This window comes from Chaetodon trifascialis, chromosome 5 (genome assembly GCF_039877785.1).
Source record: "Chaetodon trifascialis isolate fChaTrf1 chromosome 5, fChaTrf1.hap1, whole genome shotgun sequence".
NCBI classification, from domain to species: domain Eukaryota; kingdom Metazoa; phylum Chordata; class Actinopteri; order Chaetodontiformes; family Chaetodontidae; genus Chaetodon; species Chaetodon trifascialis.
Window position 1 is genome coordinate 23,305,268 of NC_092060.1, and position 25,953 is coordinate 23,331,220.

Sequence of the window (25,953 nt, forward strand, 5' to 3'; positions counted from 1 at the left end):
CGGTCTCTTCATCACTGTTATTTGTCTTGACTTGAGCTCTCACAAATCTAGCGAGGATAGTTGTCTTATTCTTCTCTGTTTGGACAAGGCCTCCTCCCTAACACCCTCTGATTTGCCAAAGGCTCTGCACAATTAGGAGTTCAAACAGTTTTTGAACAGGTAGGGATTTTTCCAGCCCCTCGCTCGGCCTCCGCTGCCGGCTTTTCCAGCCTGAGGCTATCGGTTTGTCATGTTGGGGGCGGTGGACAGGTAAAGCCGCCTCAGAAGGCAGGGAAATAACTCTAATTCTCTGTTTGACATTGACAGAAGTCGTCTCTCTTTCTTTCTTTCGGTCCACTTTCTTTTCCCTCTTCGCCATCTGGCACAGCTGCCAGGAGAGGACTCGGGCTGTGACCCCGTTGTCAAGGACACAGATGGGAATTAGGAAAAGTGGACCTGTTTCAAACAATTATAGAAATTACTTTAATATCTTAAAACAAAAAGACGGAGAAATATATTTATTTGAGATGTTGACTGTCAGCTTGAATTTCCACTCCAGTGTGTGTGTGTGACAGACAAACTCCAGTAGAGGATGATGTGAGATCGTGTCGGCCAGGTGTGTTTTGTATTGGATTTAATCTTTCTGTTTGGTCGTACTTTTTTAAAGTCTAACATCAGCACCTGCCCGAGACTTACAGAGGAGCAGGTCGTGACCTCGTGCCTCCAACCCTGAAATGGACACCGGCTAATAGAGACCCGTCTGTTAAATTGTAATTGAATGTTACACGGCACTCTGAACTCAGAATGGTCTTTATTTTTCCCGTAAGCGTGCAGGATTTAGGCAGACGCTCCAATGACAACTTAATTTCATCACTGAGGAGCAGCGGCGAGTGTTTTTGTTCGAGCCTCTCCCTCAAACTACGGCCCTTATTAATGATAATTGGCCAAAAGGTGACACATGTCTGACTCTTGTTTATCTTACATTTTAGATAATTTCAGGCGCACTTTTTTCTTTTTTTTTTCACAAGGACAAATTAAAATTGGAACAGCTCCCAGTACAACGTCTTTTTTCATGCAAAAAATAACCGGTGCTTTGTCGTGTTCACACCAGGGCTGCTTTTATTTCACTCTCAAGGCAGTTTTTACTTCAAAAGTAAAAAAATGTAACCATGTACATGTATTTTCAGGCTTTATTAGACAGCCACGAGTCAAGGCATGACAGAAAATAAGTGAGAGACGGCGAATGATATGCAGCAAAGGTAGCAGACCAGACTCGAGCAGGACTCTGCAGACACAATATGGAGCTAATTGATGGGTTCTGTTAGCATTTCTGCTAAATCACAGTCCTGAGTTATAACTCAGAGCCACTAAAATTCCTCCAAAATGTGCATTGATTTGCTCGGGCTGCATTGCAGATATCACCAAGAAGATATTTTAAAATTGTTCTCAAAACTCTCTTTGCTAAAAGAGTAAAAATAACACTATGAAAGTACCCCATTACAAGTAAAAGTCGGGCATTCAGAATTTTGGATAAAAAGTAAGTGTTATCAGCAAAATACACTTTACAGGCACTCGTATGTAGAACGGCTTCTTTCAGAGAGCGATGAATTATTGATAGATTAACCTGTAAGCAGTATTTTAATGTTTGTGCTGATCCAGGAGCTGCCTCAAACCGCTGAACTAGTGCCACTACACTCGTGTAGTCCTGAGTGATCTGTTGCTTGTTATACTTTTATTTTATCGTTTGTGTCCTCTGCTGTTTTATGGGTATATTATTGTTGAGGTTTGTATATTTTAAAGGCTGATGTAGGAACAGGAAAACTAGCTTCGGCTTTAAATGCTGTGGCACAGTGTGGCATTGGTTCGTATCCCTATTCAAGTAAATTACATTACATCAATAAAATGGCACTAATAGTATTGAATATTTTTTATGTAGGTAACAGCTATATACAATAAACCCCCAACCCGAAAAATGATTTTAAAAAATTGCATCGAAAAAAATTTTAAATCTCTGAACACTAAAAGAATTTGATGTTGCATAGGTTTAAACTTAAGGATGAGTTTATATTTTCATTATTCTGATTTCTCTGATTCATATAATTCATTGTTTGATAAAAGATTGAGGCTCCTAGTTGCATTTAGACTTCATTTATTGACTTTAATTTTGAGAAATTAGGGATATAATTTGATATTGAGTGTCCACGGCATGCCTGAAAGTTCGCCTGATCAGGCAGATTTATTCAAGAGAGCGTGTGAGTATGTCTGCCACAAAAAAGATTTAACCATGACTTGATATTTAGAGTAAAATGCTGCTTTAGTTTTCTCTTTGAAACAGGTGGACAGTAGATTAATGTGAAAGCTGATGCAGACTTCTGTTTGTACACTGAGGAGAGAGGCAGGCAGGGGGAGCTGTGTTTACAGAGGAGAGGCAGCAGAGGGAGTATAGCACTGTCTGTAGGGAATTGATTGTGTGTGTGTGTGTGTGTGTGTGTGTGTGTGTGTGTGTGTGTGTGTGTGTGTGTGTGTGTGTGTGTGTGTGTGTGTGTGTGTGTGTCATGTTGGTAGTAGTTGGTACCATCTCTGAGTGAACGAAGCAGTGTCAGTCCAGTCCTGCAGCGTCTGTTACAAAACTTACCTGCATTTAGACTCAGTGGATCCGTCTTTTTTCCCATCATGCTTTAATATCCGCTGTTGTCTGCAGCGACTTGGAGAAAAATAAGACTGATTTCAAAGTTATGCACAAAAGCCATGAGGGGCAAACCTGGGATTGAGCTTGTCTAATGTTTCTAAAACGTCCAACAGTGAAAGGCCCCATAATTGATCCACGGGACCCCAGAGGGCACGACTCCTGTCAGATCAGCCACAAAGAAGAACTGCCAGAGCCACACACTGCAGGGAATAACGGCTAATTAGCCCCGTTTAAACACTTCCTGGTTTGAAGAACTTAAAGAGCGGGGGGCCACAATCACACGAACAATAGCTGCTCACTTAGTAAAAACCCCCTGAGTCTGGATCAGACGGTTGGTAACATTTAGGGAAACAGGGCGCGGGGCAAAAACCGAACCAGATGACCTGCAGATCACCTGTGGATCCCCACAAGTGAAGAGGTTTCTAATCAGCTGAATGACAGAACAGCTGCTCAGAGTTTGTGCGCTGATTATCATGTGAGATACATGTGTGGAGGAGTGGAGACATGATGATAAATACATATATAAAGAAACAACACTGCAGTGCTGTACATCAATGCTGCAGCTCTTTTTTCATTATTGATTAATCACATCTTCTAAATCCTCCGCTGATGTCATCATATTGGCTTAAATTATTATTATTATTATTATTATCAAAATATTTCTGTAATACTGATTGAATTGATTAACTTTATTAAATACAGCATTATTGCAATTTTAGGACTTTTTTAGGAGATTTTGAGAGTCAGACAGGAACTTTCTGATATGTATAAATCCTGACGAAATCCCTACCCTATGATGAAATCACATCGAATCAAGTACAAACAGGAAATACAAACTATGGCCTCATTATTGCAGAGTTAGTGTGTTACATGTTGACAAGCTGTGTAATAATATGTCAGATCCTTGTACTTTTTCCAAAAAACAAACCATGTTGAAAGTGTTTGGATACATGATCAAATTGAAGTCTGGAAAACAATGAAAAAGCATTTAATTCACTCCAAACAGATGTTTTTGGAGGATTCCGCATCTTTCCCAGTCTTTGAAACGTGTCACTGCATCAAATTCAGAATAAACAGATAATTACAAAAACCAATGAAGCTGATGAGATCAAAGTTTACTTATATTGTCTTTGTGCTGTTTTAAATTGAGTTTATGTCAAACAGGATTATCAAATGTCTGTTTTCTTTCTGTTTTACACAGCGTCCAAACTGTTTTGGGATCAGAGTCGAACTGTAAATCAGAGATTATCTACAGGTGCACACTGCATTGTTGAAAACCTGCCAGTCTCCTACCTACAGACTGAAGGATAATAAATCACACAAAAGCATTTGCACGTGTTGTTGGTGTAGCTGTGAGGAGTGTTTTTAATAAGTGGTGAAGACACTGAACTAACCGGTTTGCTGAGTTGATTCCCTGCGTAATCAGACGTATTTATTTTGATTTCTAACAAACCAAACAGCGTCTCTGTTGGCTCTTCTCCTTGAAGCCAGGTTTCCTTTGTGGTTAATCTTCTTGTTGATGTGCACACACTCACTGTTTCACGGTCATGCAGCCTCGCGGCTCCAGAGCTGGACTGAAGTGTTGCCTTCTCACTTGACAGTGTGTGTTTCCATACTGTGCCCACGGGACAATGGACATCATGAACAGCCATCAATAAATAATAGACAGCTGGACAGAAAGCTGAATGCCAAGTCCACATAATGCTGAAGAGGAACCCCTCCTCACCCCTCAGCCGTCTGTCACGGGCCATCATTAACCTTGTCCCGCCTTGTCCCTCGGCTTAGAGGGACACACACAGCACTAAAGCAAATAAGCCTTTTCATCGGCGGCGGCCAGATTCTCGGTTATCGACATCCCAGTATAGGATGTTGTGTGATCAGTATCATGCTGTGGTAATCTGCATTCTAATTAAATTGGACCCAGACTGTTTGCTCAGATGATCGCATGTCAGTGATGCTGTGGATTAGTGCAGCGATGCCACGTTTAACCTTTAAAATGTGTTATTGCTTTGTGGTTTAAACTGCGGAGCACGTCGTGTACAGGACAGCTGGAGCGTAGCCTGACCCATGTGACTGATGGTCAACGCTGAGCACATGCTACAGGTCGCTTTCTCAAGGTGTTTTATCTTTTTTAGGGGGTTTAAGGTGCATTTCTTCAGCTTAGAGACAGAAAATGAGGATGAAAAGGGGGGTTTGAATTTCCTCTCACATGGTTCTCTTAAAGGCGATAACATCACCTCAACGCTTCAGGAAGTTGACATGATTCCTGAAATTAATTACAATATTCAGAACAATGATCATCCATTATTTTGATTTACTATCAGCTAGTTCTAATGTAAGATAGGTAACTAGTTGATCAGTTGTTTTATTGAGAATTTCACCTTTTTAAAGTAAGTTTAATTATTTGGTACAAAGTTTCTGCAGTTACACCACATTGATATTTTTACCATCGTCCACCAAATAGTCTCTCAAAATCGATTAAAACCAGAAATTTTAGACTTGGTCCTGAAAAAAAAAGTTTGTTTTCAAATAGAATCCCTTTAAAATTTAACTAAACCACATGGACATGAAAAAATGGCACCACATCACTGACCCATGTGTGTGCAGTGTTGATCTGAAAAGACAATAGCTGTCAGATCAATGAAGCAGTGTGGCATGAAATGGAAAATACTTGAGTAAATTACAATTTCCTTTAAATTATGTAAAGAACAGCACTTGAGCAAATGTACTTAGTTACATTCCAGTGCTGCAAAAAGCCAAAATTATGTAGTTTCCTGTCATACAAGACTAGAAAAATAAGAATTTCCTCACATCTGAGCAGCTGGAGTCTGCAGGGTTTTGCCATCTTATGCTTGAAAAAAATATTTGATGATTAATTTTCTATCAATCAACTAATTGTTTCAGCTCCAGTTTAATGTTATTACATCTTAATAACACCTTTCACCACACCAGGTATGTCTCCTCTGATCTCCATCCTGTTTGGGTAATGTTGTACTAAAGCTCAGTGCTTTGTGTTCCCACCTGGCCGCGGGTTAGCAGGTCGCCAGGTAAGCATTTAACAAGCCCTACACTGGCTTGTCTGCTCCACTTAACACCTGACATACCCCCTCCTTGCCGACCTTTGACCCCTGACCCCGGACTGACAGCCCGGGAGACGTCTCTCGGATACTTTCCTTTCTCCGCCGCGCAGCTCTTTTCTTCTCGGCCCCTCGCTGAGTGCCGCAGACTGAGACGAGGTGAAAGGTATCCTGGCGTTTTCTGAGAGGGGGGCCACGCAGGTGTTCATGCCTCCACACCTCTCAAGTTCAAAAGCCACTGAGCCCTTAGCAACCAGGTAACACCCAAACAATGTGTCCCCCGCCCCCCACCCTGAGGCGACAGTGCCTTCTGTTTTACTGTCAGAGCGCTGGGCTTTACAGAGCCTGATCCGAACGCCTCACATACACGTCATCCTCACCCTCTGACAATGAAAATACACATATTAACCCAACTGCCAACATGCATGCATGTATGTATGACATCATCTGATATTATTCAGTCACACCGAAGTGACAAAAACAGACACAAACATTTGTGAGGCTGGAAAATAAAAACACAGGACAGACGAACGTGTGCTTATCTAACAAACCGCCCTGTGTCACGTCTGAAGCTGTCACCTTTTCCTCACCAACATGTCCGGTAGTTCCCGGCTCCTGCAGGTTTATGAGTTCAAAAATGGGAGCCGGTCCAAGCATTACTAGTAACATTAGTGTCAGTAATTTAATGCGCAGGTGTGAATGGATTCTCAAACAAGCCAGGGAGCCCCCGGCGAGGCCTGCGCGGGACCGCCTGGGCCAGCGGCAGGTTTAAATAAATACGCTGCTGAGCAGACGTGTCGGCAGCTGGGGCCCGATATGGCCGCCGCTGTTTGTGATGTGGCTTTGCGAGGGCGCTGAGGAGAAACCAGTGGGAGTCCGGCATGTTTCCTGGGAGAAGGCGAGGGGGGAAACCCCTCATGAGGAAAATAAGTGGCACCTGAAGACGTGCTGTGAGCTGCTGCGTGTGGGGAGCTCATGAACGTTTGGAATTACGACTCAGTCTTCAAATCAATTGTCATTCACTTTCTGAGTCTTCAGGTAAAATCCATATGGTGGTTTTGTAATGTTGAGGATGATATTTAAAAATATTAGGCACCTGCTTTATAATCTTCAGTTTAGTTTTGTAGGTTTTGTTTTTATTATCAGTTTAATTGTCAGTGGAAAGTTTCTAGATTTCTGATCGCCATTCAGCACATCAAACATTGAGGATTTAAGATGAAAATGTCTGTATTTCACATCATTTCACCATAGCTGCTTATCAGCATGCGTGTTAGTAGCATATTGGCTCTTTAATAATAAGGTAAATAAAGTCTTTATTAGTCATTATGAAGCACTTATTCACACCTTATTCTGCATGATGATATTCTACCACTACCTGGCCCTCCCTCATTAACCTCCTAATTACTGCTTATTGGTATTAGAAAGTACAGTACAGGAATAAACCTTAATAACACAAACCCTCAGAATCAAGCATTAATAAGTGCTTCATAATAACTAATAAAGAGGCAATATGCTGTTAACATGCATGCTAATAAGCAGCTAGTTTATGTTGAGTATGTGTACTTTAATATAAAGTGTGGCCTGTTTTTTAATCAGTAAATCTCCAAAATGCCCACATGGGCACATTAACATGGAGGCTGTCTCCATGCACTCTTATCCTCATCATTAAAGCTCAGTCATTTTCTGGTCCCGCAGCACCGACACTGAACATCTGGTGTCTTGCTTGATTCCTGATTTCAATCTAAATTTTACACAATTTCTTAAGCAAAGATTTTTTTCCAGCTGCTTTTAATTTGAGAACTTTTGCAGATTTTGTTGAGAGAAACAGATGTGACATTATTGTCATGTCAGCATCAGTGTAGAAAAACTTCAGTTCAAGTTCGTTCAAAATATAACCAATGCGTTTATACACATTATGATTAAAGTCTGAGTGATGCTGGAGTTTTGAGGCCAATAGTTATATTAATTTTTGAGATTATTATTTCAGCCAACATTTATTTTATAAACACAACACAAATAAACAGTTTTGATAAAAACGCTTTAATTTCAGCTGTAAAGAACTTGCAAATAAGATATTTTAAGTCTCTAATGGACAGATTATGTGGTGGAGACACTAAAGACACTGAACTACCTAATCTTTATTTATTTATGCCAATTCTTTGATGCTGAGAGGTCCATGTGTATGCTAATATAGATCTATCTCGCATAAGCTCATTTCAGACCCGCTGGTTTATTCATCTACCTCTAGCAGTGTCACCGTTCAGTTGCTTGGGAGTTTGACTTGGCTCGTTCAAAGAAAATATCAGCCTTAAACAACAACTCTGACATGTTGAACTCTCACTGCTGCAGAGGAAATAATTTTCTCAATTATTGGTAGATTGTTTGATTTATAAAATGTTAGAAAAATGTCTGTTTTGATTTCCCAGAGTCTGCGGAGGTGTTTTCTTGTAGTCGTTCATTTTGTCCAGTGGTGCAAAACCCAAAGATATTCAGTTTACTGTCGTATATGATAAAAAATTATCATGCAGTCGTCACATTTGGGAACCTGGAAGCAGTGAATATTTGTCATTGTTGCCTGAAAAATGTTTAAAATAATTAATCATTTTTAAAATAGCTGCAGCTCAAGTTGAGCGTATACTGGAATCATCTTTAACTGTTGATAAACTGAGTCATTATTTAGCCACTGTGACAATGAAACAGAGGTGGCAAGAATGAGAAATGAAGAGAAAGTGACTGAAAAACCTTAAAATATGGACGGTTAGAGCGACATCACAGGCACAGAGGAGAGAAAAGAAAAGCCCTGGAGTGTGTTCGCTGCCCGTCTTGCGAGATGAGGAGTCGATGAGGAGGCCCCACATGCCAGATGGGCCTGTTCAGGGATGGTTTATGGATTAAGAGCTGAGCAGAAAAAGGCAAAAAGAGGAGGATCGGTTTCACTGTTTCTTCCCAACCTGCCAACTTCCCTCATGGACGTCCTGACAGTCATTAAAAAAAAGCCGGAGCTGTTGATTCCTTCAGGCACGCTGCCAGAGGTGGTGTGAAGAGAGAGTACCTCCAAGTCCGGCAGTAAATCCCAGGGATTCACGCTGAGCCACAGAGAGACACCTGCAGGATATATGATACTGTATATTTCACCTCAGTCTTACAGCTCAGGTACATCACTATCACATCACTCCGCATGAGCTCAGCTTCAACCCAGAGAAAGACTTCATCATCACCCTCTCCTTCACAATGTCTTTAAAAACCTTCAGGTAAACCATCAAGGCTTTAGAAATACTACGTTCAACCTTTCAAGGTCATCAGCTTTATATTAAAATAACTTCTTTAATTTAAATAATTGTTTCTTTTGTGCCGTGACTTCCTGCTTGTTGCCACTTTGAATTAAATCTACTGAGCAGTCCTGTCAAACATGGATTACATCTGCATTTGCTTTGTTTTATTGTTACTTTCTCAATGCTGAAATTGCTCCAAAATATGTAGTTAAAAGACATATTTCGCAGATTCAGGTTTAACTTCTCATTCTCTAATTATTGCAGGACTTTATTCATGACAAACTCTTTGCCTCCTTTAAAGAAGACAACTCCTTCCCTCGAGCTGTGAGTTATACCTGCAGAGCGATGGTGATATTGTTAGCAGCATGTCAGAGGTCGGGGTCCCCAAGGTGGGTGGTGGTTAAAGGGGGGTTGAAATAACAATATAAAGTTGGTGGAACAAATCTGGAATTAACTGAGCTCCGGCTGAAGACGAGACACGAAAACACAAATAAATAAAAAATTAAAGCTGCAGTGCCAGATGTAGCTCACAATCCACTAAAATCTGTGTCCCCAAACAGAGGAAAATATTCCGTTTTTTATTCTTCATTAATTCATTTTAGATGGATTTTTTTAGTTAAAACCCACCGACCGGTCTGCACATTTTTCAGCTGTGTTTTATTGTTTTATTCTAAACCCAAAGATCTCTTTTAAGCTTGCTCTTAAAGACCCTCTGAGGGGTTTAAGTGTAAGGTTTGTGTGCATTAGATTAATGGAAATTGCAACCGTATGAGGAGCATAACATCTGCAGAAAACTTAGCCGAGCTCTCGCCTTCATTTAAACTGTCCATCACTCTGCAATCCCGTTATGGAGGAGCTCACATGATAGTGATGAGAAGGCCACAGCGACCTTTGTTATTCTGACTTCATTGTGTTTCTCGGTGAAACTCTCAGAGTGGGAGTGCAGAACCCTATCCTCTGCTCTATGAATAGCAGGGCAGGACAGGGAGGGGTAACAATAGTGGAGGTTTGGGTGTTTCCTGCATCACACACTCTGAGAGAACAGCCTTTGGTTCATCCCAAGTCCCTCATCAAATATTAAAGCTGCTGTCAGTCATGAGCAGCACAGCCAGACCTGGACGGGTAACACTTTTCACAGCTGGTGGGTTGCTGGTGTTGGATCGGCTGACGGTGGAGGCCGTAAGCTCTGCGGTGTTTGGTGGTGTGACAGCATGCTGCTGCAGCTGTAAATAGGCCATGTGAGAAAAAACTTTTCTGCATGTTTGTGCAAGGAATAAGGTGTTCAAGATGTTGTGCTACCTGCAGAAAGAAGGTTAAGATTTCCTGCCAGTAGAAACAGCCACTTGAATCCCACTGAATAATATCCAGTCTCCTTTTTTAGTATCAGAATTGCAACAGGAAGCAAATGACGGTCTACAGGGTCACATATATCTGTGAAATAGTCACATTATTTCTGCGATTGCTCATGTCGTTCTTTTCTTTTTTGCTGTGGATTTCTCACTTACTGTGAGAGCTGCGTGTTGTCTGAACGGGGGCTGCCCATTGTTCTAAATCCCCACTCGTCCAAAAATGTCCCACTGGACCCAAAGCCCATTTGTCCTTTAGTCCATTATCTCAAAAACAAACACTCAGCGCTCTGAAAATACACACTGTCCCTCTATTTTTTTTCCCTCCCATATTCTGTTAAGACCCACCCTACTGTGCCTCTGATTGGCGAGTGTTCGTTGCTTGGTTGGGGTTGGATGGTTAAAAGAAAATGGGTCAGAGCCAATCAGAAGCAGAGAAGAGGCAGGTCTTCATGTTGTACAGGCAGGGAAAAAAATAACGCAGGGACAGTGTGTCTTTCCCGATCAATGAGTGTTAGTTTCACTGCTAACAGGCTGTTGTCGGACAAATGCGCTTTTGGCCCGATGGGACATTTTTCCGACTACTGGGGCCTCGGAGTAACGGGCTGAAAACCACCGTCTGAACAACAGTATCAGTGCGCTCAATCACTGAAACACATGAAAAAGACAGAAAAGAGATGAAAAGCAGCGTAATGGGGCTGCGCTCTGGTGGCTCAGGCTGAAGATGCTCAGTTCGGTTTGAGCTGGAGAACTTTGTGCGTTTGTTTTTCCCCTCACTTCCTGTCTGATCTTTGATGGAGGAGCAATAAATGATCAAAATGAACATTAAAAACACCAGTAATGACATCTGTGTCATGTTTACGGTTCAGCTCTTCTGATATTTTACTTTGCACCATTGCGCTCATATTCTTCTTATTTTGTGTGTTCAGTTCCATCGAGGCTGCACATCCAACATGGCTGGTTTTTATTTGTTGTTTCTCCAATTTTTGTCCATTTGACTGCATGTGCATCATCTTTCAAATTTTATCGGTCTGCTGTTACGTAATGGATGACTCTAAATTCTTGTTTTTCACACCTGTTCTCTGATTACAGCCTCACATTGTTCTTTTTGGGTTTGCTCACTGCAGTTGCAGTGCTTCATGTCATGGAGCTGAAGTGGAGATGCCTTCCGTCGTCGTGGCAGTTTTGGGAAACCGTTTTACCGCCGTGGTGGAAATTCACAAACGGCAATGACCAACGGAGTTTACAGTGACGGTAAATCAGTGCTCATCCGCCAGAGCAAGCAGAAGCTCTAAAAAAAAGGGGGTTTCTTTTACATTTCTGAGCCTATGAAGATGAAATTTGTTGCAGACCACAGTGATCTTGTTCTACTAGATTTCGCTCACATTCTTCCCGGTGGAGATTAATCTCTTTCAGGCGGCTCTCTTGTGAATTTGTTCTGGTGAAGGAAGGCAAACGATGAGATGGGTGCAGAAAACTCCTCTTACAACTCCCCTCCACCCCGCTTCTTTGTGCCAGTCATGGGATTAGTCACAGGATACCACAGATATTAATGACTCCTGTTAAAATGAATATTATGTGTCATCAAATCCCCTGTTGCATGATTTAATTTCCACACCCTTGAACACAATGGTGGAAAATATAACTCCTGGACCTGTCAGAAGGCCTGTAAGTGGTGTTAAGTCCTGTCAAACGAACAAAAAGGAAGAAAATATTTTTCGCAGGGTCCATCACAGCGATAGTGTTTCAGATGACATTCTCCCTCGATACACCTGAGACAGGTGACTTTTGCGGCGAGAGGATTATCCGTTATGGAGTTTGAAGAGGTTCCTATTGTCCGAAGCCAGGAATATGAATAACCAAAGAGCTGGTGTCGTTCAAGGGGGAAGACATCGGCAGTGAGCTGACACAAGGACAAAATTAGCTCATCAAAGTATATGAATTAGTAACACAGCGAAGATACTTTGGATGGCACTCTGCAGCTTCTTCATCACGGCCACCTTTGACTACGAAACGCAGCTATTGGCCAGTTTATGAATAAGTGATTGGGTTTCTAAATTTGACTCAATAATTCAGAAGATAATTGGCCCAGCTTAATTGGCGGTGGAGCATAAAAGATTCAAGGTGCCTCTTAAGTGCAGCACATCAGGCGCCACTTATAATGATGACAGATGGCTGTTTGTTGGGTTGGGTGTCAGATGGGAAGGCTTTGTCATATTCACACTTCCCCCTTGTTAGGAGGCAGATCAGGTTTTTCCCTCCCAGAGCGCTACATAGTTTCTCTTTTTCATACGCCAACTGTGACTGTGCTGAATTATTGAGACATAGCAAGCTGATGAAGTGGCAGCCAGCGGTCCACCATCAGCGTGCACGACCAGTGTTTTGTTTGAGTTTCTTTGAACTAAATCAGCTTAATGAAGTACTTCACGGAAAATGTCTCGCGTTACAGGCTGAACTAAGTGGGACATTTCTGCAGCAAAAATTTTAGGTCACACGAGGTTTCATCAGCTCGAGTTTCAGGTGTTTGTTGTGTTGGAGAAAAGTTTTGATTGTTACTTTGTCAGAATATAACAAAACAGAAGTAGGTAGTGAGAAGCAAACATGGAAACCAAAAGTATTTAATATTAAATGAAAAGGACAGCAGATGAAATGCATTTATATATATTTATTTTATGTCAAATTTTCCATTTTAAAAAATCTGTTTTTATCTCAGCTATCAAAACAAGCAGGGCAGAGACAGTCGTCGTGTGATTGGCTCTTGCTCTCTTCTGAATGAGCGGACAACCAATCACATAAAACCAATCACATAACAGGCTGTGCCCAGTGTCTTTCAGTGTACATGAAAAGTGGCTTCCTGAAATAAACCATCATTAGGATGAAAAAAAATAAGGCTGTAAAATTAAAAAAAAAAAAAAAAAAAACGAGCTGCAATAAGCTGTTATTGTAAAACAAGACAATTTCTGTAGACATGCTAACGTCTTTGTGGGGCTGTACACAGGCATTGTTGTGCTTTGAGCTAAATGCTAACATTAGCATGCTAATGTGTCAGTGGTAAGGTTGCAGAGGTTTACCCGGTATAATGTTTACCAAGCTCACCATCTTAGTTTAGCATGTTAGCATGCAAACATTAGCTAATTAGCACTAAACACAAAGAGCAGGTGGCCTGATGATGGCGCAGGATGACGGTCAGTCGTCAGAGACATTAGGATTCATCCTAAAGGGACCATGAATGCCTGAACAAAAACACACCATCCAGCAGCTGTTGAGACAAAGAGGTGGATTGACCCTTTTTATTATTCCTACACAGCTACACAGTATATTTATCTGATATTGAACAGTTAAAATAGGGTCACTCTCAAACTGAATAACAAGTTACAGCAACCAGTTGGTTATAACTTTAAAATCATTGTAGCAATAATCCTCTGTGGCTCCAAACTCCATTGATATATAGCAGTATTTTACCTCAAGACCAGACTAAATTAAAGTTCCCCACAAATGTATTTATTTTCCCTCAACTTCTGCCCTAAAACCCTCACAGAGGGCACCCAGCAGCTTACTTTTATTCATTAGCTTTACATTAATAAAGAGTTTAATTAACATGAATGAGGCTGTGGTCAGGTTTGAGCAGAACAAACATCTTTTTCAAGTGTGCCATTTTTCATATGTGCATAATCATTAATGATACATTTAGTACAGAAAAGACGCAGAAAAGCTCGCTTGATTTTCTCCTGAATCAGACATGAAAACTCCACATTGTACGAGTTAGTCCTGCGTGTACACACACCTAATGTCTTCCTGTGTTCAGCGTTTTCTACATTTCCCGTCCCTAATTGCCTAATAATTTAAGCACACTTAAGTTGGCTCATTAGTTGTGAACGAAGGCTTGAGGGGGAAACACCTGTTCATTTACTTAATGAACTCCAAAAAACACTGCGCTGTGTTCAGGGGCAAGAAAATAAACCGAGACATAACATAGTGGTCTCAAGACATACAAACCTCTAATGGAACTCCAATGGTAAAAAGTAAAAATCAGCATTTATGCTTTTGTTAATCTACCTGCAGAGACAGACTGGAGCTGCTTTCTGGGGCTGTAAATCAAGTGTTTCCTCCCTTTGGCCTTCCACTGGAAAAATAATGAAGGGCTTCTTGAGGCCTGGGGCAAAAATACGGATTAAAGTAAATATCAAGAAGTAACCATTTGGATCGTATTAATGATATTTCCATGTGTGCGCGCAAGTGAGTGAGACGCGGGGCTGGTGAGGAAAATGACAATTTGTGCGAGTGGAGCAAAAACTGAGAGGGAAGGAGTGCTGCCATGTGTGCAGAAAGGGCAGGTGCTCCTTACGTAAAGTCGACTAAAGTATGTGAAGCCAAATATAGCCCATGGTCCCAGGTGGCGGAGCGAGGGCTGTGTGACATGACCGAAAGACAACGGTTTATATCACGATAGAGCACGTTTTATAGAAGTTTCCCTGTAGGTACGAGCTCCTCGTGTTGTCTTGGCTCCTGGTCAGAATTAGCCCCTTCCGTCACATTCATGCTCCTCCATGTCTGCTTGTGTTGCCTTCATGCAAATTTCCTGGCCATTTCTCATCATATACTGTACAACAGAAGTCGTGTCCATGCAGATGGTTATAATACTTTGCTGTGTAGTGTTAAAGTCCACAACATATTAATCGAGTAATTGCAATAAGACATTATTCAAACATCAGAGCTGTTGTAATCAATAGTTTTATATTGAAAATGGATTGATGGACTGCTTAGATGTGAAAGAGATGGCTGGAAGGAGCAAATCCACAGTTATCACCCATTTCTGCAGTTCCTCTCTGCTCTACAGCCACAACTTTACTGTTTTAGGTCGCTCTTGCCGCTATTGTTTTCAGCTGTAGCGGACAGTTGTATTTAGGTAAATGCTCTAAAAACTGACTGTACGCTAACCCGTCCAGCACCAAACAGCAGGCAGACACAGTTAGCAACTAGCTGGTGAACATCATGGAGCATTTAGCTGCTGAAGAGCTGCATGTTTCCCTCAGGAGTTACAGTTTAAACCAAAAACTGAATATTGAATTTACATCCTCAATGTTGCTCCGTAACTGTTTAATGTACAAATGAGCAACTGTTTGCTAACAAGTCATATTAATTAAAGCATGATATGACATCTGTCAGCGGTGACTTTAGTGCCTGTTTCCATTGCTCGCAAATTACCAAGAAATCTGTGTTAGTAGGTTAACAGCACACTGGTCAGATCATAGTGGTGTCCACATGTTCCACTTTTCAGTGAAGTCCATGAAGTTTTCATTAGAGTTCATGACTCACTCATCAGCTTAACTTACTGGTGCAAAAAGCTTAGCTTTATACAGTAAAATAAAAACATTACAATGACAGTTCTCCCACAACTTAAATGAAATTGCTGTTTAACGACCTGTTCGCGTTCCAGACGTTTCAGACGACTGTGCAGCACGCACAAGACATTTTGTCCGCTCCTTTAAGAAATTAATTTAACCTCATTAAAATGATGTGGATATATGAATATATGCTTGAAAACAGGCCGTGTGGACACCAGTCAAGGATCCGTTACTGTCTTCTTTGCTTTGTGGTCTGACTTTCAGCTTTGCGGGCGGGATTCAAATTGGGAACATCGTCTTTTCGTGTGGATGAAACTGACAAAGTCATACATTGTTGTTATGAGTTGTTTTAAGCTCAGAAGATGAGAAAATAATTGATAGTGTTTCTTCAGCTGACATGATAGAATACCGTCCTCAAATAGACACTCAGTCTCGCTGCATGGTCCTGTTCTGCGTGTGTAGGTTGCTCGTATATGGTGTGACGGCATGCATGAGAATGTTTTTCACACGGGACTCGCAGCTCTTGTCATCAGTGATCGATGGGGAGACTTTGGGATGGATTTGGCCCGTGCAGCGCCACCCTTTGCCATCCTCACCAGCACCCTTTGCTCAAACCTCTCCGTGCTGGAAACCCAAGACCGCAGGCCACAAAAGGGCTATGTAAAGCACCTCACCCTTCCCTCTCAGTATAGTAATTAACCTGCCTCTCACCTCCCTGTCCAGCAGCGTCCTCAGAACAGCCTGGCAATCACCAGACACTTCACACAACAGCCTGCACACGGGAACTTGACCCTCTCGGGTCCCTTTCTTCTTTTGTGACACTTTTCTCTGCGGCACTTCTCTTTCCAAATTATGGCGGCCTGCCATACCTCGCACACACGCAATGTCATCACATTCTGTAATGACTCCATGTCTCGATTAAAACGCTTTGACAGACCACTGTGAATTAGGAGCTACTTGTAAATGATTTCATATGTTATAATACGGGACACAAAAAATGCTCTTGATGTGCAGCTCGAGCGGTTGAAGTCAGTAAATCACAGGCTCCACTCTGTCCGTAGGCAATTTTCAAAGTAAGAAAACATTAAAGACTTATTAACTTTTAGTGGACTTTCAATGCAGGTCAAGAAATGGAAACAGGCTAAACAGCCAATAAAAGCATGAGCCCATCTTTGGCGAAAGTCATGACAAAAGCAGCCCTTAAATCAGACGTGAACAACTCTGCCTTGTTCATAACGCAGCCTGTCTAGAAACTCCACATCTCGCATGTTTGCAAGGGTGAACTTGCTCTGAAGCAGTCCAGCACCTTTATTTCCATCAATAATTTCCTCTCCTTGGCTGATGACCCTCGAGCCCCCAGAACGGGCTGGTTTTGATTAACAGTGCTGTGTACCATAAGTGAGACCTGCAGGGTTTGTGACGCTGTGATGGATACTCTGAAAAAAATCACACCATCCAGGTTTTCCACACTGCCCACATTGTGTTGGACAGAGAAAGGAATTCTAACGTCACCTCACATTATATCAATGCTTCCGTGCTTCTCAATATGAGGCAGCTACTTTTTCCAGCACACAATTTTCGTTACTGGCAATCCAGTGAGAGAACATTGTCTGTTACCACCAAGAAATGACCCACTGTCTCAGCACATTTCTCTCAAACATCTCAAGAAAAATGCCTTGATTTAAACATTTCGGTGCGGCTCTGTATCGTGCCAGTCCCACATTTGACCAGATATTGTTGTTGGCTGGACCAGCAGGGTGGTGTTGTGATTGGTGTCACAGTCCTTCAGCCAGAGGGCCTGGGCCCAATTCGCCTTGACAGCCAAAATCCACCCTGCTGAGGTGCCCTTCAGCAAGATTTCCGACCAGCTACAGGGATGCAGCTCTGAGGAGATGCAGTTGAGACTGACATTAATCCTGACAAGACGCTACAAAAAAAGAAAGAAAAAGAAGCACAGTTGTCCGGCAGAAATCTGGCTTGACTAGCGAGGCGCTACGTGCAGCACGCAGTCCTGCCTGTTGACTTTGTAACGTGAACACTGTGTTTCTGCTGTTTACAGACCATGTGAAGAAAGACAAAATGATTTCTGCTGTGATGACTTTCCAGAGTTGTAAAATCCGGTCTCAGAGTATTATAAACCACTGCGCAGCGTCTTGGCATCTGATAAGCCTTCAGACTCTTAAATCTAACACTCAAACTGGACCTCCAGGATCTTAACTCATCGTCTCACTGGTACCTGAAGCAACACGCTCCCACCAGTGTCCTTTCCCGACAAGTCAGGCTCTGGGGACAAAATGAGGACATCTAGGACGCCTCAGAACATCCCAACAAAAAAACCTCCCCTATTTTTCGATACGTTCAGCGACACTTATCCAAAAGAGCGTGTAGAGTTCGTCCACGCACAACCATAAATACGACAAAGAGGGACAAAAGGGGGATGATGTTCTTTTATTTCACTGAACCTGCAACCGTTTGACGATCCGCAGCGGGTCTGAGGCGTTACACCAAATTAATCACAGCTGTCACCTCCTGCACACTCGCCGTCTTCCTGCAGACAGACTTTGGATTGACGACAGTTGCACCTGTAAACATTCGTTGTTGGTGCTTTCAGCTGGAACAGTGAAGCTGATCCCCGGCACCTTATTGATTACTGACGTACGTCACGGCAGTCGTAGAAGTCCAGAAGCTGATTGTTCGTGTCAAGCGTGTAGTCTGCTGCGTCTCTCGCCAAGTTATACTAACCAGCTGTCAAAAAAAATATTTGCTTCATCCATCAAAGATTGAGCAAAAATCATCAACTTTTGCTGATTTTCATGCTCACTTCAGATAAATGTAGCGTTTCATTTATTGTCTTTGTTTGGGGCTGAGACTCCGACTTTTCAGCCTGTTAAAAACCCTTTCTAATCCCTTTGGACAACACGACCCGTCAAGCTAAAAATAAGTCGTTTTACTTGATTCCTGAAAAGTTGACATTGTTGAGGTTCACTGATGATATGTACCTTCTGTGCACATCATGAAACGTGTCATTCCCAAAGACACCTGGTGGAACAATTCATATTCCTGCGCCTTTTGTTCTGAGGAAAGAGAGACCACGTATTGTCAACACATTACAACTGAATTTGTCTCTTCAAGCGGTCGTCCCGGGAGGGAAATGAACACCTGAAGCAGTCAATCATGGATGTCGATAAACACTGTACTCTGTAACATGCCATCTTCACACACACTGTCTCTCCACTGTGGCCCGACTCATTTTTGAGGCTCCACGCTGGATGAATTTTCCAGTCAAATGTGGAGCGAAAGTTCCACTCTGTCGCACGTTAAATGGGACATAATTTGAGGTGCAGATCAACATGGAATTAGCATACTTCCACAAATCCAGAAGGGATATGTCCTCTGTAATTAGCAATAATGCTCAATTCATTGTGGCCGTGACCATTTTTTCTCCACGGGGGCACTTACTTAATCCCAGAGCCATACTTTCCCACCTCAAGAAATGCCACAGTGGAATGTCTACATCTATATTCACACTTTTCAGCGTCTCAAAGTGCTGCAGCATCTCTGAAGCAGTCTTTTGAAAAGCCTCAAAGCGTCATCTTTGGACAAATGCTATTTTCAGCAGGCTGTGATGAATAGCACTTAAAAAACTGAATGGCTCTCGTATCAGGTTTTGTATCCAAAGCATTTTGGGGAACAATGAAGGAGGAATCACAAAGCAAAAGAGACAGAGAGGAGCAGAGTTGAGTAATGACCTTGTAATCTGCCTCCCTGCTTATATTTTCACTGCGCTTATCAACTCTTTTATGTATATTTATCTTCCAACAGATGCGGCAAGTAGTGACACCCAACGCTGGTCCCACCCAGTAACCATCTCATTGTTGGAGGATGGCACAGGCTGAATTCAAGTGCCGAGAAGAGGGTAAGTGCTCAAGTGTTGGATGGTTACTGTCATTTTTACATGATGATATCATTTTGTCTTCTTCCAACAGAGCAGATCCTTTATCAAACGCATGATCTATACGGGCCTGCAAGTCAGGAGAGGTCTCAATTATCAGCTCTGAAAAGGCCAAGTTCATTCATCATCTGCTTTAGGATGAGACGTCGCCTGAGCTTTCATTATGATGTGTGCACAATCATGATGTGTGCACAATGCAGTGCCAGTGCCACCGTATCTCAGTGAGACTGAGCTCGGACGGTAGAAGTTTGGAAATATCTCTCAAAGCAGAACATAGAATCTCAGACAGAGCATTCAGACTATCCACTTAGAGCTCTGTTTCTCTGTTTAAAACACTTTCATGAACTCGTTAGCAATCACATGACTACTGCAGGTACAACAGGTAAAGGTACATAAAACAGTGCAGACATGGAGGGAGGGTCAGAACAACTGTGACACAGAATAACCAGATGAAAATCTGTCATTTGAGTGTAAAAATACTCAGCATCTGTAGGCGTGACAAGTGGCTCTGAAGAGTTTACAGCTTGAGGATGGTAGACATTAAACATGAAGCATTTCTAATGACAAAATGTGTCAAAACATCCATAGAAACTCAGTCCTGAGCTTTTATCTGTTGTTGATCAGCATGTTCCGAGCTAGGTCTGCACCTGATGGTCTTTAATTAATGTGACATTTTCTTTATTCATTGTTTTGTCTATGAAATATGAAGAAAACAATGAGTTTCTCTTTAATTTCAATCAATCACTTCAGCTCTCTTCTAAACTCTGTTAGTTTTTCCACAACATGTCTTCATACACTAATACTGTGTTTACCTGTTGCCTCCTTATAACAACAGAGTTCCACCAGAGGTCCTGTATTTATAACTCAACTCAACTTTATTTATGAAATAATATAATTTCATATAAACATGCAGCCCAAAGTGACCCACAAAGCAAAACTGAAACAACACAGACAAAAACAAAAGGAGAAAGAAACAATGAATAAAGCAATAAAATGTTTTATTGTTAAAAATAATGTAAAAACCAATGACTGAAGCTTAAAAACTAAGGCTACAACATTACTCAACAACATTAGACATTAGATTCAAAATATACGTCTTTGTCTTTGCATTTGGCAGAGACTTCCACAGTTTGAGGCATGAAATTGTTGATCAGGCATTGATTGCACTTTTTCTCTCGCTGCTTTGGGTCCCATGAGAAGAATCTCCATCAGCTTTAAAAGGATTTAGTGGACGTTTCGATGTTTAATATCTTGACACGTTATGTTTTTGTCTTGACTTTTGGTCACCAGTAGAATCAGTTTGAAGCGCAGTGAATTTGAAGCGCAGTGAATTTGAAGCGCAGTGAATTTGAAGCGCAGTGAATTTACCGAGCTACAAACTTTCCCGAAGCTAAACGCAGCCAGTATTGAATAATCTCAAGGTAGATTTTGGTATTGAAAGATAGATGGTAATTTCTTATCTCGACACCTGTTTTTTGTGTTTTTTGTTTCTGCTGAGTGAATATCACATGCCGTATAAAGAGACTTTGTTATTGCTCCCCTTCCCTCTGCATCTAAAATATGATACAAGAGCTATTCAGTTTTAAGTGCTATTCATTACAGCCCACTGAAAATAGCATTCATCCATGGCCTCCACAGAGAGAAAGACTTTCAGTTTTCTGTCCCCGTGCCTCTTTTCAGAATCTCTGCTTTTACTGGCAGGTCCTCTCACCAGACCAGCGGGCTATAAATATGACCCCTCTGAATGCCCACATCCTTGCCCCTAAAATAAATCATGTGCCTTTCAGCTGGAGCAGACACACGGCACCTACCAGGACGGCCTACACAGCTGCAAACGAGACAGGCCGAGTGCTCAGATCACAATCTAACACACATCCACACTTCAGGACACCCACAGACAACAGAGGAGAACAATCCTCTGAAGTACCCTGGGAACGAAGCAGTGCTGGCTCAGTTTGGGGCTCTGAATAGCTGGATGCCAGCTCTGGCCCAGCGTAGGCGCTGCCCTGCCTCGCCTGGCCTGTCACTCCTCTCGCTGCTGGCTGGCTTGGTGCGCAGTAACAGAGAATAGGAGGCAGAGTGGGGACAAGGGGGACTGGAGCTCATCAGAGGGGTTGACTCAGTCCTGCCTACTCCCTCAACGCTGTGGGTCTGGCACTCTGCACAGGTGGAAAACGGAAGAGGGTGAGTGGGTAATCACGAGGGTGTTGGCCCCCTTTCTGCCCACACAAAAAAAGCACAACCCACAACTATGGCCCTCTTACCAGCCTGTCGTGTGTGGTTTTTTGAGACTGTCATCGCGCAGTTTCAAGCACAGCAATGAGAAACACAGACAGGGAGGAAGAGGAAAGAGAAGGACAAAAAAGCAGGACTTGTACCCACTGAATTCAAGTAAATACAGGCTGAAAGCTCAGCGAAGAGCCGAAGACCTTCAGAGGGAAGTGTGTTTTGGTTTCATGGTGGACCAAAATTTATTCTGAGACTACAAAGACATGAGCAAAATTTAATGTGTCACAGCGGTTAACTAAATATGAACAAATACGTCGCACAGTTTGTCTGTTTACTTCTGCATCTTCGCTGGTGTGTGTGCCCAAACGGAGAGAGAGCAAACACCAGAAACCAACTAACACACAGAATGATTCACATGGTGCTACAGAGGAAACAGGCAGACAAATTCATTTTGACGTTAACTCGACCTTGACTTTTACCGATCTGTCAAAAGCCTCACCCCTCTCTGGCATTATCCGCGCTGCCATATTCTTTCCTGCCGTCTTTAGAGGAACGTCAGTGTTGTGAGCGTCTGAGCTGGAAACGGGGCCGCCGTTGTTTTCTTTGCAAAAACACCTGTCTAAACAGCAGCAAAGCCAAGGGCAAGTCTCGCCTGTCAGCGTTGGTGACAGCTCTTGACAAAAATTCAGCAGAGACAATTCCTAAGACGTCCACTCAAGCGAAACAATGCACGTGTGCTGGAATGACCCCAGCTGGGCTGCCTCACTCTCCATTAAGTTTCAGTGTTGTTTGTCGCGGCTCTGCAACAGACAGACGTGGGCATTCAACAACACCGAGAAGAAGATAAAATGCAAGATATTCCCGGATAGATGCAGTCTTTGTTTTGTCTCTGTGGTTTCCGATGCACATAATCCTCCTAAATACAGCGGCGGTTTCAGTGACATTGACTCAGCAAAAAAAAGAAAAAGAAGAAAGGAAGAAGCTAAACCCAAAACCAGAACCCTCTTACAGTTGTGTGACAGCAACAAAAGGTTGGACTATTTAAGTGATTAATTAATACAGCTTACAACCATTTATAAAGCTGTTTGTATCATCTGTCCAGAGTGGATTTAGGGGCTGTTTCAGAGAAGATTTACTGAACAAAGACCAGGTGGCTCATTAGCTACCAGAGACTTTGGTGAGTCTGTATGGAGGGGGATCTCTGGGGGTGGTCAAGTTTCAGTCCTTATGCTTAAATTTCAACACATGGATCCTTAATCTGTAATGCCTTCATCAGCTTTAGTCCAGTCGCCGTCATCTGCCGCTCACATGAGCCTCCGGGGTCTGTTCCAGTTGGTTTGTGTTCGCAACATGGAGTGAAAAATTGCAATGAAACCAAGGCCCAAACGTGGTAGCAAGCTAACAAAGGCTGAGTAATGAGACGGCCCGAACACATTCATAGAGCTCGTATTTTGGTAAAACTACACTACTCAAACTAACATCATTTGCTGATTTTTGAAGGATTCACTAAATTACATTTTAATACCACAGAATTCAAACCAAATGCAAAACCTGAAGAATGATTTAATATTATATCACTTGTTTTTCAGTACTTCCCAGCAGTATAGAACAATAATTCCCTGAAGATTTAATGAATTAAATCAATGTGACCTGGTCCTGTCCCGGCAGCAGACAAAGCAAAATGACTTCTAAAGATCAGCATACTCTGTAGTTTAAAAAAAAAAAATTATCCCAAAAAGAAAGTAACAGACACGTTCCCACAGATACACTGCACAAACATTTCGTTTTCCATGGAGCATTTTTATTTAGAAACACAAAACTGTGTCGCTGTAAGACGTCAACTAAACATTCACCTTAAACTGTACATTCTTAATAGTTTTTAAAGCGTACATTTTGTTTACATGATCAGAATTTCCAGGATGCATTCGGATCACTTCTAATCCTTGAAAGGAGCTTTGAAATGGAGCGGAGGATGCCTTCATTGTACAAACACATATATCACACATATGGCAGACATTTTGGTGGGTGGACGCCACATTAAAACCCATCATGCCAACATGTACTATCATGTAGAAACAACTCTGACAAAACTGGTTCAACGGAGAGTATCTCAGACGTCTCTAACAATACACACTCTGTCAAACAGGCTCTTAAAATGTGGTCAAAATGAAGATCCTATGAAGCATTTCATGCCTCATAGTCATTCTTCAATGCAAACTCCTGTTCTATAACGGACAGTTGAATAAGGCTATGTAGAGACCTCCACTAAAACGCTGTACATCATTTACCTCAGGTCATGCTCAGCTTGACTCTCAGGTACTTCCTTCCTGAGTCATGTTCATCAATCAACACTTTATCAACCCAGCATCTGAACTGTCCTCTAACAGGACGAACCCGGGAATGTCACAGAGTGTGAGCGAAATGATCAAAATGCAACTGAAGACTCTAGAAGAAGAAACGTGGAGAACGGAGATGCTATTTGTATATAATCTAAAGAATAATAAGAATATAAAATGTACATGTTCATTTAAGATTGTAAAATTTAAACATTTCTATGGAAAGTAACAATACACAGTTCACGTCACAGCACTGCTAGTGCAAGCCGCTAATTGGCAAATTGAAAACAGAGATTCGTTTCAGTCCACTACAGCATTTTAATGCCTATTTCCCTCCTGTTTAACCGAGGAGCACCACAGACATAAAAGAATATCACAAAGAAACATATGAGAGAGCATTTGGGTTCACCTCGCTGTTTATGACCCACTGACTCACACTGAATCCACTTTGCAGTCATAGGGACAGAGATTGGACAGGTGTTGATGGTGTTATCTTTAGAGAGATACTGCAGCTTAGCTAATCATTGAGACAAGTGTTCCTAACAGCCATGGCAGAAGAAAATATACTGTACTTATATATATAAAAATATTTGAAATTACCAAAGTGATTGATAACAGTATCAATGAATGTCATGAATCAAGTAATCACTTAAATATATGTATTTAAGATGAATCATAGAAATGATAGCTGCGTGTAAACTTGAAAAAATGGAGGTCCCACTTGCTGTTTTTGGTAAACCACCCAAGAAATCATTCCTGCTCAATATCCAAACTACAGGCCAAGGCCTCGAAACCACGCAGTCTGTTCTTCATCTCACCCGAACGACTGACACACGGGAATACAGAGAACACACCCTGAACACATTTCATCCAGTCACCCCGAAAATCCTGAAAGAGGAATACTGACTGAAGACAATTTTACATCTTTAAGTGTGTGTGTGTTTGTGTGTGTGTGTGTGTGTGTGTGTGTGTGTGTGTGTTGGAGGGGGTCACTGCACCACACACATGGAGCTGCGAGGGGGGTTGACTGTCCTGGCCACGGTGTCCTGACTGTAGTTCACAATGTCTGCCTTCACCACACGCTGAAGGTGGAAAGACAGAGAAACACACACAGAATTAAAAAGCTGCAGTAAGTTTCCCACATTTTACAGCTTCACAAAGACTTCTAGAGAGTGAGAACATGTGCTGTAAAAACAGCGAAACAAAACCTTCAATCTGAAAAATGTTTACTTGATTAGAGCAATAGTTCAGGAACAGACATCTTTGCTTTCTTGCAGAGAGTTCGATGAGAAGATTGACACTGCTCTCATGTCTGTAAGGTAAATATGAAGCTACAGCCAGCAGCTGGTTAGCTTAGCATAAACAGTGGAAATGGGGGGAAACAGCTAGCCTGGCTGTTTCCTACAGTAACAAAGTCCACCTACCAGCACCTCTAAACCTCAATTTGTGAACATGTTTTATCTTTTTTGTTTAATCCGTAGAAATACTTAAGTGTAAAAACTACATGTTGCTGTTTTTTAAGAGCTTATGTGCTAGAATATTTCTTGGCCAGATGCAGGGACCTCTGTGAGATTGCCAGGCAAATAGGAGAGACTCCAAGAAGTGTTGATGCTAAGATAAGCTAATTAGCTGCTGGTATGCTTTGTATATAATGCACACATGAGAGTGACATCGATCTTCTCATCCAACACATTGAAATGAAGCAAATAAACCCATTTCCCACAACTA

General features: G+C 42.0%; 1 protein-coding gene across 2 annotated transcripts in view; it reads right to left on the reverse strand.

Annotated features, from left to right (window-relative positions):
* Positions 1–23,672: 23,672 nt before the first annotated feature.
* rab28 (RAB28, member RAS oncogene family) overlaps positions 23,673–25,953 on the reverse strand; it is a 29,846-nt gene continuing 27,565 nt past the window's right edge. The window contains exon 7 of one of the 2 annotated variants that reach the window (XM_070963002.1): positions 23,673–25,307. In XM_070963002.1, the coding sequence (XP_070819103.1) occupies positions 25,215–25,307 (93 nt within the window). In that variant the 3' untranslated portion in view covers positions 23,673–25,214. The remainder of the gene's footprint in view (positions 25,308–25,953) is intronic. The other variant, XM_070963001.1, reaches the window with a different exon arrangement.